The sequence below is a fragment of the Pterocles gutturalis genome, unplaced genomic scaffold (genome assembly GCF_000699245.1).
Source record: "Pterocles gutturalis isolate BGI_N339 unplaced genomic scaffold, ASM69924v1 scaffold16939, whole genome shotgun sequence".
In the NCBI taxonomy this organism is placed as follows: domain Eukaryota; kingdom Metazoa; phylum Chordata; class Aves; order Pterocliformes; family Pteroclidae; genus Pterocles; species Pterocles gutturalis.
In genome coordinates, this window is record NW_010136085.1 from 40595 (window position 1) to 55011 (window position 14417).

General features: G+C 42.5%; 2 protein-coding genes across 2 annotated transcripts in view; both read right to left on the reverse strand.

Annotated features, from left to right (window-relative positions):
- Positions 1 to 2561: 2561 nt before the first annotated feature.
- Positions 2562 to 10113, reverse strand: EPGN (epithelial mitogen). The gene is made up of 5 exons (XM_010082177.1): positions 10077 to 10113; positions 9490 to 9579; positions 4238 to 4358; positions 2892 to 3044; positions 2562 to 2616 (listed from the first exon to the last, which is right to left on the reverse strand). Exons 1-5 carry the CDS (start codon positions 10111 to 10113, stop codon positions 2562 to 2564), a joined length of 456 nt encoding a protein of 151 aa, XP_010080479.1.
- A 3765-nt stretch (positions 10114 to 13878) lies between these two features.
- Positions 13879 to 14417, reverse strand: part of MTHFD2L (methylenetetrahydrofolate dehydrogenase (NADP+ dependent) 2-like) — a gene marked incomplete at its 5' end in the record, with an annotated part of 24233 nt that continues 23694 nt past the window's right edge. The window contains one exon of the mRNA XM_010082178.1: positions 13879 to 13991. Coding sequence (XP_010080480.1) covers positions 13879 to 13991 — 113 coding nt within the window. The remainder of the gene's footprint in view (positions 13992 to 14417) is intronic.

The following is a 14417-nucleotide window of genomic DNA, read 5'->3' on the forward strand; positions in this document are numbered from 1 at the left end:
TGTGGCCTTGAAATAAACGTTTTTTTCCAGTTATGTTGAACCAAACATTAAAAAAGTCAGTGTGTGTTTCTAGAGGCACAGAGTGTCTCACTACAATGAGTAGATACTTTACAACAAGGAAGCACTTATCCTGCAAAGCACCTGCTTGACAACTGCTATGCCAAGGGTATAAAAAAAGTCTGTAAAAGGACACACAAATGGTTCAAACCAAACAAAAGCCATCTCTCCTTAACAGCTTTTTTTTTGGACAAGTGAAAGCCCAGTTGTTTGAACTCCTGCCCTTATAACTCCTTTAAAAACCGCACACACAGCCTGACCAAATTGTGTTCCTCTGTGCATCTGCTGCAAGACACAGCCTCTCTGTCGCAGAAGGGCTGCTCCTCCACATGTGGATGCCACACTCACAATGTGCACGCAGGAAGAGACAACTTGCCACAGCAATGGAGGTGCACTCACGTGACAAAAGCTTTGTGGCTTTTCATTGTTTGGCCCATCTATCTCTTCAAATTTTCTCAGAGATTGATGAGAAAGACCTCTCACCTCTGTTTTCCTGATGAGACGCATGTTTCTAACAGGTATTTCAGTTCAGTCTGTCCAGTGTCTGTGTGCAGATGTGCTGATCGCAATTCACATCTAATTGCACTCTCACGACATACATGCGACACAGAAAACGCTAGGGCAGCTACTGAAAACTGACTTGAAAATTGTGATGAGCCGAAGTGGATCTCTCAGTGGATACTAAGAAAAGCCTGAGGAATTGAAAGGAGCAAATGATACAGAAATCTGAAGATTTAACTTGAGATAAAGAAAAGAAAAAAGCTAAGAGTTGGAAAATCAGTTCAGTGCCTCTTACAAAATGCCCATGTCAACGCAGAGGACAGGACTGCTGTCTGGCTCCATCCAGCTCCTCACCGACAATCCTTTCCGTGTGTGCACATGTTGCATGCCCCAGTCTGTGGCACCAGGAGTCCAGCCAAACAGTGTGTGATGTGTTGTTTTATTTATTGGTATCAAACTGAGAGCCAAGATGATTCAGCTACTGACCAGGATCCCCCTGCGTGAGAAGCTCACTGAACTTCAGATCACTCCAGTGCCAAATGTACATTTACCCTTTCAAAACCCAGTCTTTCATACACATTTTAGCATTACCATTGTAGTCTCACAAATACACAGGGTTTTTTAAACAAATGGTATGCATCCTTTCATTAAAGCAAACATGCATAACAAAGAAACTGAGCTTTCCAGCAGGGCACCTAAATTTAGGAGCCTGTATCATCTCATAAAACCATGAAGTACCTAGCTGCCTTTTTCTTGCAGGTGACTAAGCATAGCAGATGCACCAACAACATGCAACAGCTGAAATGAAAATCTCTTAGAGCCATCTCCAGTCTCATCAGCACTAGCAAACATCCAACTGTCAGTGAGAAGTCACAGTCAGTGCCACCGTCTCCACAACCAATTTTCTTCTGTTTTCCTTCAACAAAATCTTTCAACCTTCTTGATTCTTCGTAGACAAGATGAAGAAAAACAAGAATCTGATATGTAATCTGTTTTTCCAGGGTGGAACAAAATCCCTGTGGTCTCTTCTTTCTTATTTGAGTGGTCACATTGTGCACATAATGTGAGAACAGAATAAAGAGAGTCTGTTTCCTGGGCAGAGCTATACTGAAGTACAGCTTCTTGAGCAGCTGAAGTCAAGTGTGGCAATGTAATGTTCTGCTTGAAGTTTTGTGAGTCTGACGAGTTGCTATATGTTGTTAGGGAAGAGTAGAGTTCTTTGTCATGAGCACAGTCAGTAATCCATCCGGAGGAAAATGTCCAGTTCCTTTACTTATGAAAATAGTAAGAACTTGCCATGCCCAGAACTTGCCCCATGGTCTTTTTTTTCAGGAATTGCTCACTCTCTATTCCTAAGTTTAAGTAAGTCTCTGAGAACCATCCATTTTCCTCAGTCCAAAGCATTTTATGATTTTGTCTTTTATGGCAACTGACGCCTATACTTTGCTTAGCACACTGAAGGTACCTGCAGTGTTGGAAGAGGCCTGTTTATCCAGAAACATAGGCAGAAGACACTGAAATCAGAACCCAAACAGTTTCTTGTCAGCACATGATGTTCAGAACACAACTCCATTGTGAGACAGGTAGTGCTTTTTCTCCAGAGGAGGAAAAAAGGGGGGGTGGGGGTGGGGAGAGACAGAAAAGACTAGAGCAGAACACTCTTCCAGGTCTTGAAATGACTGAAAACAGCTAAAACCAACCAGTCCTCCCCTCAGCAAATACCAGCCACAGGAGAACATTGAGAGGGCTGGAGGTATCATTAGCTGTTCTGACCCGCTCATCTAGCAACCTTTACTAAAAAGAGGAAGTCTTTCTTCAAAAGTGAATGGAGTCTGTCAGCTCTGCAGGAGTTCCTGAGTTCCTTTTCAGTACTCGCTCCGTCATTCCCTTTATTTCATCTCATCAGCAAGGCTGGGCTACCTGCCAGTTGGCGCGGGGCGGCCTTCCCAGCAGGACTTCCTCTCGTTTACAGGCAAATTGGTGAGTGTCCCAACGCCAGATCTTCACAACGCTGTCTCTCCCATGCAGACTCTGTAGGGTGATTTCAACTTCCTGCATCTAAAATGGACAACATCAAGTAATTTTAATCAGACAAATCTAAAACCACAGTGGTCTGAACAGAACCTAAATCTCATCTCCTAACTAATTTAGGTAGCCCCAGTGAAACCCACGTTTTGGCAGATCAGAAAGCAGTCATAACAAGTGTCAGCTCCTCTAAGATCACACAGCAAATGATAACAGCTGAGAACACACTCCCAGAGCCCTCAAAACTGCAGAGCTTTCCTGTGCACTGTAATTCAGGTGAATGTAATGAGGTTACACATCTCCCGTACCTCTTTCTTACGTAGCAGTAGATGATAGCAAGTATCCCACTTGTCAGTATTCCTATACCAATTCCCACAGCAATGTAGCGTTCGTAAGAGTTATGTGCATATGAATTTAGTGTTAAGTGTTCACACCTCTCTCCATTATAACCTGCGAGGCACCTACAAAATAAATACACACCATACACAAATTATTCAGAACTTCTTATGCTTTGTACTTCAGAAACACATGTTAGTTTTCATCAGTTTTAAACAATTCAGAACAAGTCTAAATGATGATAGGCTGAATCTGGTGCTCACTCAGAACTTCTTCACTCCACCAAGACTACCAGCTGTCCCAGTCTATTGACTTTAAAGCTAGCTCTAGCACTGCAGTCACAGCAGCAAACCCAGTCTAAACATACCCTCACTGCCGAGGGTGTGGATGAAGAGCCCTGTGCTCTGCTGATCCTTAGCTGCTATAATGTCTCCAAAGGCCAAAGTGGCTCAGTACAGACCCTAGAAAATTTCAGGACACCATGGTCCTGATGGGTGTGTAAGCAGTTGCAGCATAAGAGAACTGCAGCTGACATCTTGCCCCCTTCATTGGGCCCACTGTGAAAATCAACTTATTCCTCTACTATCTGCTCTAGTGCCAGTTGTGATTTGAGATGCCATCAAGGCAAGGACCTACAAAGCTGCAAATCTCCCCTCTCCCTTCCCTAGTATTACACTAGCGCAGCACTACTGCCTCAGTAACAGCCCTGAGCCACTGTACAATCACAGAATGGTTTGGGCTGGAAGGGAGCTTTAGGGGTCACCTTGGCCAACCCCTGGCTACAACGAGCAGGGACATCTTCAACTAAATGAGGTTGCTCACAGCCTCGTCAAACCTGACCTTGAATGTTTCCAGGGATGGGGCATCTACCACCTCTCTGGGCAACCTGTGCCAGTGCTTCACCACCCTCATCGTAAAAAATATCTTCCTTATATCTAGTCTGAATTTATCCTCCTTTAGTTTAAAACAATTACCCCTAGTCCTATCAGTACAGGCCCTACTGAAAAGTCTGTGCCCATCCTTCTTATAAAACCTTACAACTATTGAAATGCTGCAAGAAGGTCTCCCTAGAGCCTTCTCTTCTCCAGGCTCAACAACGTCAACTCCCTCAGTCGTTATTCACAGGAGAGGTGCTCCAGCCCTCTGGAACAGCCCCCCAGCACTCAGGCCTGCGTCAAACTTGAAGCCTACAAATACTTGACTGACACTTGAAAGCTGTGCTCTGCTGAAAATTAATACTAATAACATGCAGCAAACAAAGAAACAATGCTACTGATGTTAGTTTCTAAGCAGGATAGTTATAAGCAGTACACTTTACTTGCATATGGGTTTCCTCAGTTCGCTGTGGAAAGCACAGAGCCCGTTGATACAATAGCTGTCATGTTCCTCAAGACAGGTCTGCATAAGCTTCAAGAGCTTTGGCTGCTCCATGTAGTCTACTGTGAGAGGGGAAAAAGTCATGTTACATTTAGGAAAAAAACCCCACATTTGAATATATTTTCACAACTCAAGATGAACAGACATTGCCTGCAGAAAGACATGTAATACATGAATTTACTGTGATATGTCTCATGAGCTGATTCAAACACCGCTAAGCAGAAGAAGCTTCTAAGACATTCTAGCACAGCTTTAGAGAAAGAACAAACTGTAAATAAATTACTTGCTCTTGAGAAGCATGTATAAAAATTATTACAGAAGATTCACCAAGGATAACATCAGCACTATCCAGCCTGCAATCCATCAGAAAAACCATCCCAGAAATATCAGAGGTCTAGGACACAATGAGAGCATTGAATTATTCTCAGTATGCTTCCCAGTCTGAATATAATTACTTATTAATTCTCTTTTTCCTTTCCCCATCACAAGACCAACTACTGCACTTCTAACACTCCTGCCTGCCAGCTCTGCAGCCATGAATGAGTGATGAATGGTGGGACTGCTCCCTCCATCCTTTCCCCATGGTCTAATGTTAGCAGAGTGTCCAGTTTCCCCATGCAAAAGCATGGTCCAAAACTATCGAGTTCTTGAACTTGTGCAAAGTTATATGCATCCAGTCAGTACACATGCTTCTGCTTTGAAAGCACAGAAAATGACTACCTTGTTCCCAACCACAGCAGCTCGAATGGGAATAAAGGAAGAATCCAAGCTGTCGCCTTGTATCAATGTTACAGACCGATGGAAGAGCGCCTGAGCCCAGGAGCAAGGCACCCTGCTGTGTGGACGGGCTGCAGAGGCCAGCATTAATCTGTGACATGGGAGCAGGGGTGCGGCAAGTGAAGGGAAAGCTCAAAAGCTCCACCATCAAAGCAAGTACCTGTTTGAACTGGTCTCTCTACCCAGTTACAGGAATCACTGCTGGGGTGGGGTGTCCAAGCAATGTCAGTATTTCAGGGGACTGTTTTAGTGACGGCTAAAGGTGATTTCCTAACTGAGTATATGTCAACACCAGCTTTCAGTTATGACCACAAGAAAAATAACATAATGCAGGAAGGTGACAAGTTCTGTGCAGAGTGACTAAACTCTCCTTTCTGACTAAGTACTGAATCAAGGTCTGGAGATATTACCCTGATAGAAAGATTGTCAGAGACATAAGCCTCCAGCCCTCCTCTGAGCAACTCAAGATCCCACAAAACATTTTTCAGGAGTAATGCCACCAACCCCCTAAATTCCTGATCAAATTCCAGTTTGAGCCATTTCACGGCAAGAATCCCATCTGTGCTCAACTAAGCGATTTTTTTACTTCTCCGTTTATGCAGCTTCATCACAGAGATGACGAGTGATGGTAAACAGCTGCTCTACTCTACGCCCGCACGTTAGGGCAATTCAGTTGTGAATCACGTGCTTTGGACACCTAAGAGGCTTGATGCTATCACTGTTACTCACATCAAACAGCACTACTTTGAAAATAGTGCCCTCTAAAATCTGACAGAGTAATCAGACGTCTATCTTATTGAGAGACTCAGAACAAGTAACAATTCAAGTCTTCTGGAAAAAGAACATGTTGGTTTACTCCACTTTCTTGGGAAAAGCTATAGAGCTGGAAAAAACATGTCTTGCTTTAAAATGAACTGCGCTGGGCTAAGAAAAGGGCATCTCTTCCATTCTTGTAAAGAAAAACTGCAAGTTTCTCTTCACACTGTGGAGAAGGCAGACCTAAAGCTAGAAACTATAAAGCAAATACACGGTTTCAGAAGTTCAGAAGTAAATCAGTTTCAGTTTCTCTTCAGAAGAGAAGAACAACTTAAGAAAGGATAGATTTAAGGAAGAAAACACAGATTTTAGGACAAGAGATGTATGATACTATTTTCTCCACAGGAGGATTGGGCCATGCCCACTGCTGGGGAAAGCACAGCAACACAAAGCACACGTTAAAGACAGAGCCAAGGAGATCCAGGATGCAGGAGACGTGCAAAAGCCCATTTTCACTGAGGCCTAATGTACCCACAGACCAGCTACCAAAACTCCGCAAGGAAGAGCTTCAGAAAATCACAGCAGCACCTTCGAGCTTCCTGTGTCTCTCCTCAAATGCTTCAGCACCAGCTGTTTTGAACCATAATTTCAGCACGGAGGGGGCACTACGAAACAACTGAACATAACCACTTGACAGGACCCTTTAGTGTGTATTTACTGCCACGCAAAAAGTACTGCTTTTCTACCGGGCTCTGAAGAGACGTCTGCTGCACAGGATTAATATTTCACTTGTATCTCTGCCATATGCAAAAAAAAAAAAAGAAAAAAAAAGAAAAAAAAAGAAAAAAAAAAAGGGAAGGTAAAAATCTCTTAAGCCAGAGATGTGAAATCCCCAGCCAGCTCTATTCAAACTTCCACCAGATGGATTCATGCAGCCAGAACACCCCTCCTCATTTACAGCACCACTGCCAAGAGGTGGCAGCCTTCCATCCATCTACCAGTGTCTGGAAGAAGCCTTGATTGGTGCAGGTACCTGAAACCTCTTCCCCTGAGTCCTGGGAAAGTTAGCACTGTCATTAGAAGCAAAGGTCAGCCTAGAGCAGAAGCCTGCCTAGAAAGCGTTTCAGACAAACATCTTGCTGTGCAGGCCACAGACAAACAATACATTCCTCCCTCACTGTGAGGAGCAAGAGCTTTGTCCAGCGTGGGTTGCAAGATCAGATCCTAAACATACACACAAAAATTCTAAGTGCTAATTATTTTTGACGTTGCAAAAGTACAAATAATTGCCTCTGGAAGAATGATGAGTCTTGAAAACAAAAAGAATGATTTTTCTAACCCATCCCAGAGCATTATGATAATTCATATCATATTATCCACCTAAACATGAAATAAGCTGTTGAATAAACACATCCATGTACCTTTCAAGTCACACGAGGAAAGAAAAGCATGCTGTGTAAGCACTTGACAGTTGGCTGTAACTGAGTCATTGAAACAGATACACTTGGCAAGATCTGACATGAAATCAAAACTACAGGTACTTGGAAGCCTGGGCATGCCAAAACCGACAGACCGGCAACAAAAAGAGTCAGCCATTAAGACCACGACAGCTCAGCCTTCAAGTATGGTTTGTTCGGGAGGAACGCTAGAGTCAGAAACGGGAGTGAAGGGGTCAGCCCCAGGTTCAGAGCCTCCCTTACAGGCTGTAAAGAAGAAGGAGCCCATGGCAACAAAGGGATCTCACTCTTAAAGCCCTTCCCAACTCCTAGCTGCTCATTTTGCTACAGAGGCTCCCCTTCAGCCCAAACAGCATCTTAAGTTCTTTATTCCTGCCGTGTCAGCTCCCACCCAGGCATCCTCTCCACTACCTCTTTCCTCTGATCACCGAGCCTAATGTTTCCTAGCCCCAGCACTGGTGACGAGTAAAGCCTATGTAACAGAGAATGAGGAAATGGGATATGATCTTGTCAATGGGAGGCAAATGGATTGAGCAGAAATCAATGGTTTCCCACAGTCCCCAGAGGACTTCCATGAAAAACCTGATAGTTCTTCCAGTGATATTTAACTGGGAATTCATTTTCTCAGGACCCAGTATTACTGAAATTTGGTTATAAATCTTACTATAAACGTTACTGGTACAGGAATAGGGGCTACAAGAAAACTTCACAGAAATACAACCAGTTTCTTTGGGGACTCTTTAAGCATTTCTTTTCAATTTTCTTTCTGGAAATGCTGTTCTCTAACTTTTCAACAGCTTTGTAAAAGGTCCATTGAAATATATTTTTAACTGCCTGTGTAAATGTGTGGTTGTATGTTTGTAAATTTGCTTCCAGCTCCGAGGGGAACACATTCTCAAGTAAAAGTGCTGGTATCTCGTCGACTTGTACAGCCACAGCCAGCATAAAGGTACATGGGACACTTGCAGACATGGCTGTGTTTTGGTAAATAGCCTCTTCTTTGTTAAAACATGACCCATAACTCCTGCTTTCTAGAAACAAAACAAACAGGGTACTTAACGAGTCACAATGTATTTCTATTTCATTATACTCCTGTTTGCTCTGTGTGCAACTCTGGAAGAATCGAGTCACAGCCACATCCACTAAACCAGAAGACAGTGCTGTGCTGATAAATCAAACTACCATAGTTAAAAATCAACATAATCTTGACTTCACATACACATGTGTGTAATATATATAATCTATATTTCACATATATATATGAAACTCACATATATATGTATGAATGTACATATAGCTATAACACTGTACCACTACGACAAATAAGACCAAAAAAAAAAAAAATTGTTATGAGAAAAATAAAAAGCTTATGGTTCTACTAAAAAAGGCTCGTAAGACATCCTGTGATGACTTTCAATTAACAGAAGATTATTTGTATGCATGTTTATGTTATTTTTAAAGTACAAAGGCATTAATAAGTATCACAGTTAAAATCCTTTCCTCCTTTACTGGCCTGCCAAAACCTCAGCTCCAGATTGCACAGCTCTCCAAAAGTAATGACATCACTAGCACCTGAAGTAACATCAAGAATGCAGCTTGCCGGATAAACACAGCACTCTGGTCTCAGATGTTGGCAGGCAAATAGCTTGAGTTCACACTTCAGTCAGAAAAGACAGGGAAAGAAAAGAGAGAGCCAGCACTCTGAAAAGGGCTGTGGAAGCTGCAGTAGCCAAAAGCAAAGCTGCAACCAAGAAAGAAACTACTGAGTAACAGTAATGAGAGGCATCACTTGAAGTTATGCTGGCTGCATTCTCACTTGGGTGCATAAAGATTCACACCGAAGACAGCTAGAAACCAAGCACTAGTTAAAAGTAACAGAAGTGGCCATCAGAAATGCAGATCATCTATCCCAATTAGCCTTAAAATATCTTCCTCAATTCATAACTCTCTTTGGATAAGTGATCCTTTAGCCAGTCAAGGCTGAGACTACCCCAGCTGAGTGGCAGCTATTACTTGAGAGAGATTCATAAGGCTCAGTGCAAAAAAGCAGCTCAACTCACAAATACAACACACACTAAATTCAACAGTGTCCAAGTGACAGGAGCTTTATGGCAGCTATGATCATAACAGACGTTTGGTTTTGGGGAGTTTTTTTTTTTTAAGTGACAGATTAATAGAGACAAACAAAACATAAAAGAAATACCTTCCGTGTTGTTTTTTGTCCAATTATTCCATAAGTCTGTGCTGACGGATGAAACATTAATAGCTGACTCTTCACTCAGTGCCCCCATTGCTGTGTAATGCAAATAGATGCTTACTGTAACAGAAAAACTCAGCATATCTATTCAAGGTTCATTTCATCCAGAAAACATGTACCCACTTAATACAATTCCCATATAATGCAGCAATAGAATAACAATTCATTTAAAAGTCTTGCCTCAAACTTCCTTTTGCCACAGAATAATTATGATTGTGGGGAAACAAACAACTGTTTGCAAAACTCCAAAATACATATCTACTCTGTTCTCCGTTCTATTATCTTATGCAATGTGTGACACATATTTGTAATATACCACAATGTTACACCTATTTACCAGGTATAAGTAGCTTCTATTCAAAGAATATAATCTATCAGTTAAAATTTAATTAATGTTTAAAATTGCTAAAATAATTCTGCTTTGCAACGTCTTTGGGTGCTTCCCACCCCTACTGCGTTATTTCAGAAAGAGTGAACTATTGTTCAACAAAGCCTTGTACCTTTCGCCATTGAAAAGCCTCCTCCAGACCTACCTTTCAGCAAGATATAGATTAGCATTCCAAATGCCATGGCAGGCAGCTGCTTTAACACCTTCTCTTCTTTCCAGATGGCTGGCTTGCTCTGCTTATCTGCGCTCTCGTGTTTTCTCTTGCACTTATATGACATGAAGCGTCATCTGTTGTTCTCACCAATCAAAAAAAGGTGCATCTGGCAACAACCTCAACCCCCAGGGCAACCACACATTTATTTAGGAAACTGCTATTATCTAGCAATGGGATCAGGTCTTCTTTTGAAACCCCAGCTTCCTATTACCTGTGGGCATAATCGAGCATGCAAAGAAACAGTTTTAAAGAAAGACATGGTATCTGCCAGAGCAGATCAATGAAATACAGCAAAGCAGAGGTGAGCAAAATGAAAAATGATGTATTGTGAAAAAAGCGACCTTTCTTTCCCTTAGCAACGTAGGTCTTGTGCTACTTCTAGGAGGACAGTCAGCATTCAGCATGCTACTCTGAGGTTCAGGGTGCAGGGATCAGCCCCTACTTTGCTCATGTTTCTTCCTTAGTCCTTCCTGTACCTCAGTTCCCTGCCATCCAGAAGAGGAATGGCAAGGATGGCTAGTGCCAAGATTAGGAAGCGATCGGAGACAAAGATAATGGATGATGTTCTCCATCGGTGGCTGCCAGCAAGAGGCCTTTGATCACAGGCTCTGGCGAGCCCAAGGGGCATGCTAACCACTTTTCATTCAGCCTTCCTGTCTGCACAACGCTCCGAAGCAAGGCAGGCCACCAGCCCTGTGCAAGCTGGAGCTATGCGCGGCTGTGTGGGGCAGAAGTTGAAAGTGGGCAAAGCACAGGCGCCAAAAAAACACAGCCTGAAAGAGAAAGGAAGCTGTTGCCTCCCATGTTAAGTGACCCTTTTGTTAGTGCTGCCGCTATACTGCTGTAAAAGCCCATCTCTACCTTTTCAAGGCAGTGGGTATGCATAATGAGAAGAATCACACTTTTTACATAAAGTGGTTGTAGGTCTGAGACATAGCTGTCACACACCTTTCTTGCACCAAACCACTCTCCACAGCCCCAAACGCTGTCCAACTTCCTGGGTCACGGCAACTTGGAACAAGTAGGACTGATCCCTCTGAAGGGTACTTACATAGGCAGACATACTCGCGCAGATCGTCAGAAAGGCCCAGTTCCACAACCCCAAAAGTCCTGACTCTCGCTGCAGGAGAGCTACAAACTTCACCCTAACAACAACTGCCGCCCTCTCAACTGTGAACTCCAAAGAACAAAAACATTTCACAACTTTTATAGTTTTAAAAACAAAATCTTCTGATAAATGCTCCAATAACTCCAGTCAGCTCAAGTTGTCCCTCTATACTGTGCTCTCCTTAGTGATCCATAGGATTAGATCTAACCACTTCACATGTTAAGAGAAAAACACAAGCTAGTTATGCACATTTTAATTATGTGTTCTCCGGCTCATGGACTGCATTCCAGGAGGCTTTCCCCTTCCTTTGCTATCCTGAATTGCTGCATGCCTGCACACTGATCGAGTGCAGCTTGCACACTCCCCGGACCGACAGGAGTGGTTGTGCCTACCTGGATAACCTCTGCTATCAGTCCTCAGCAGGGCTAAGGCTGGTGAGCCTTGCTTTCAGCACCCTTCTACACAATGGGAACTTAATCCGGCTTGAATCCGAGAGGTGGCTTCGTCATGAGGCAATACAGCTGGGTGCGGTAGGCCTGGGAGAAGGCTTCAATGGATAAGGCCGTGCCTCCGTCCGCCACAGGGCGTTCACGCTTGGACTGGACTTGACCAGGTCTGGCACATGAGCATGCTTTTTGGGTTGGTAATAGGCCCTTCCCTCTGGATGCTCCTTCTGGATGATTTCCCAGTGGAGAACACTCTCACAGATGCGTCTGGCAGCTCTGAAAATAGCATGCTGCTGAGCAGAAGCTTGGTCTCAGTAGCTTTTGTACAATGCTAACTCATCCACCACAGAAAAAGCTTAAGATGCACAATAAACTGTTTGTAGGATATGGAAGAGGCAGACTCAGTCATGTGATGTAAGCAAAATACCATAAATCGGTTTTATGCCAAAAAAAAAAAAAAAAAGCACAGATAATTTTAGTTAAATCAGAGAAAACAAACGGGAATCTAAACCAAAACATAAACAGATGAAAAAAAGGTAATGACTGAACAAGCAAAAGACCTCCATTTGCTCCTCTCTTAACATACTGATAAAAAAGAAAAAACACAAACACCCTTCAAACTGTATTAATATTTTTCACAAAGATTAACATAACAGTGAACAGGTTTTATTCCATCTTAGTCAATAATGGGTTGACCAGTCTAACCACTACCTCCACAGGCACCTCCTAACATTTATACCACTGCTTACATTTAAACAGAGAAGCAAGCGCCTGCACTATTGGCACTATAAATTTAGTAATGATTCTGTCAATCTCTTTTGCAAACACTGCACTAAACAAAACTCTCAGAAAGAATCATCACAAGAAAAATCAGTACAGAAGTGATGCTCCATCTGGTGCCTTTTATTGCAGGAAGTGCATTTTTCTGTTTAATGGCAGTAGTATTGAGCCATGCTTTTTTTTTTTTCCTCCCCCTTTCAAGTTATCGACAGTCTACTGGCAAACACCTAAGGCTCTTGATGAAAATAAATCAAAGTTATCCCAACTGGGAGACAAACACGAAGATAAAAGCCCAGAGTGACTCCCACTGACTTCAGTGGAAATTGGGGTAGGCTCTTCATGTCAGTAGTGCACACACTCTGTTAAACTGGCATCTTAGCAGTAACTCCAACTTTTACATTCCACAAGACTATTCTATATCCATCTTGGGAACAAAAACTTTTAGGAATAGAAACATACTGATCATATCACCCCATACAGTCCTCTCTAAGCAGCAAACCATTGTAGCCAAGGATTCACAAGGCTCAGCCTTACATCATGGACTCAAAAAACCCCTTCATGCAGTTTCAGAAAATAAGAGAATATTTAAATGGCTTAAAATTCCAACAACAAATACTTATCAGAGATAAACTTTTGCTTTCCTCTTCCTCTCCCCTCCACCCCCATGTTATACATAACGTACATACATAGTAGTTTTAACTACGTTCTACCTGAAGTCCAATCCAGCCCAGCCATTCTCTTTGGGTTTTTTTGTGGGATGCAGGCATTATGCACTAAAAGATTTGCCAAACAAATCTGGACAGGGAAAGAAAATAATTCTGTCCTCAATTCTAGCTACTTATTCATGCGTACATCTTGCATACATTTAATGTCGGAATTTCACCAATGTTCAAGTTTGTATGACTGTTTTAAAACATGTACCGGACATTTGCATTTATGTTGCAAAAAAATTCAAGACTTCAAACGACACCCAGGGTGCTTCATGACCTCAGAACCCAAACCATATTTTTAAAAGATATCTAGCATGTTGAAACTTAGGTTTTACACTCTGACCAAAACTGAGGGTCCTGAGTGCTCAAATGATTTTGGTAAGTGCACCCCATCCCCAGACACACAGGTATATTTGTAATTCATGCTTTGTTCTTCATTTTCACACACATAATTGACCACCAACAACGCATCTGCATAGGCTGCATTCTCCAGTTCATTTTTGCTCAGAATAAGTCAGTAGGAGGTAACGCAAAGTATTTTAACGTTTTGTAAACCATCGAGTTCAGCTTACTTAACATGAAAAAATAAATACAGTGTAGAAATAAATATCTTTGCAGTAAAAAATAAATGTTTTGTGTATCAATAAATAGAACAGCTTGGATTCTTCTTCCAAGGTAGCCCCCTTGTTCTAATAAATGAGCTTTTTGGCAACTATGAGTGTGTTCTTCAGAAGCATTGCAACAGTCATAGGTCCTACCCCTCCCGGCACTGGAGTGATAAAGCCAGCCTTCTTCTTTACTTCTACGAGAAAAGAGAAAAAGATATTGACTAAGAATGTTTCAAAAAACTTTTTTCTCCTTCAATTGTCCATGGATGCCTAACTGGCAACAAGCATAAAGGATGGCAACTTGGAAAGTACTGGAGAATATGGGAAAAGTTAAGGCAGATGTCTTATTACAGCCACAGTAGCATCCGGATACAGTCAGGACCAGGGCTCCATGGTAGTTTTCTTTATCTGAATATTACTACCCAGGGGCTAGTTCCGGAGCATGGTTTCACAACCTGTTCAAGCTGATCTACCTGCAGAAGGCTGCCCTTTCCTCATGGGAGCAACACACACTCACCCAGGCTGTGGTCAGCTACGTGGAAAAATAATCCCACCCATTTTTTTTGGCAAGGGTCAGTTTCCAACTGTTTGATCCAGCTGACCAGCTGGCCCAGGAATGC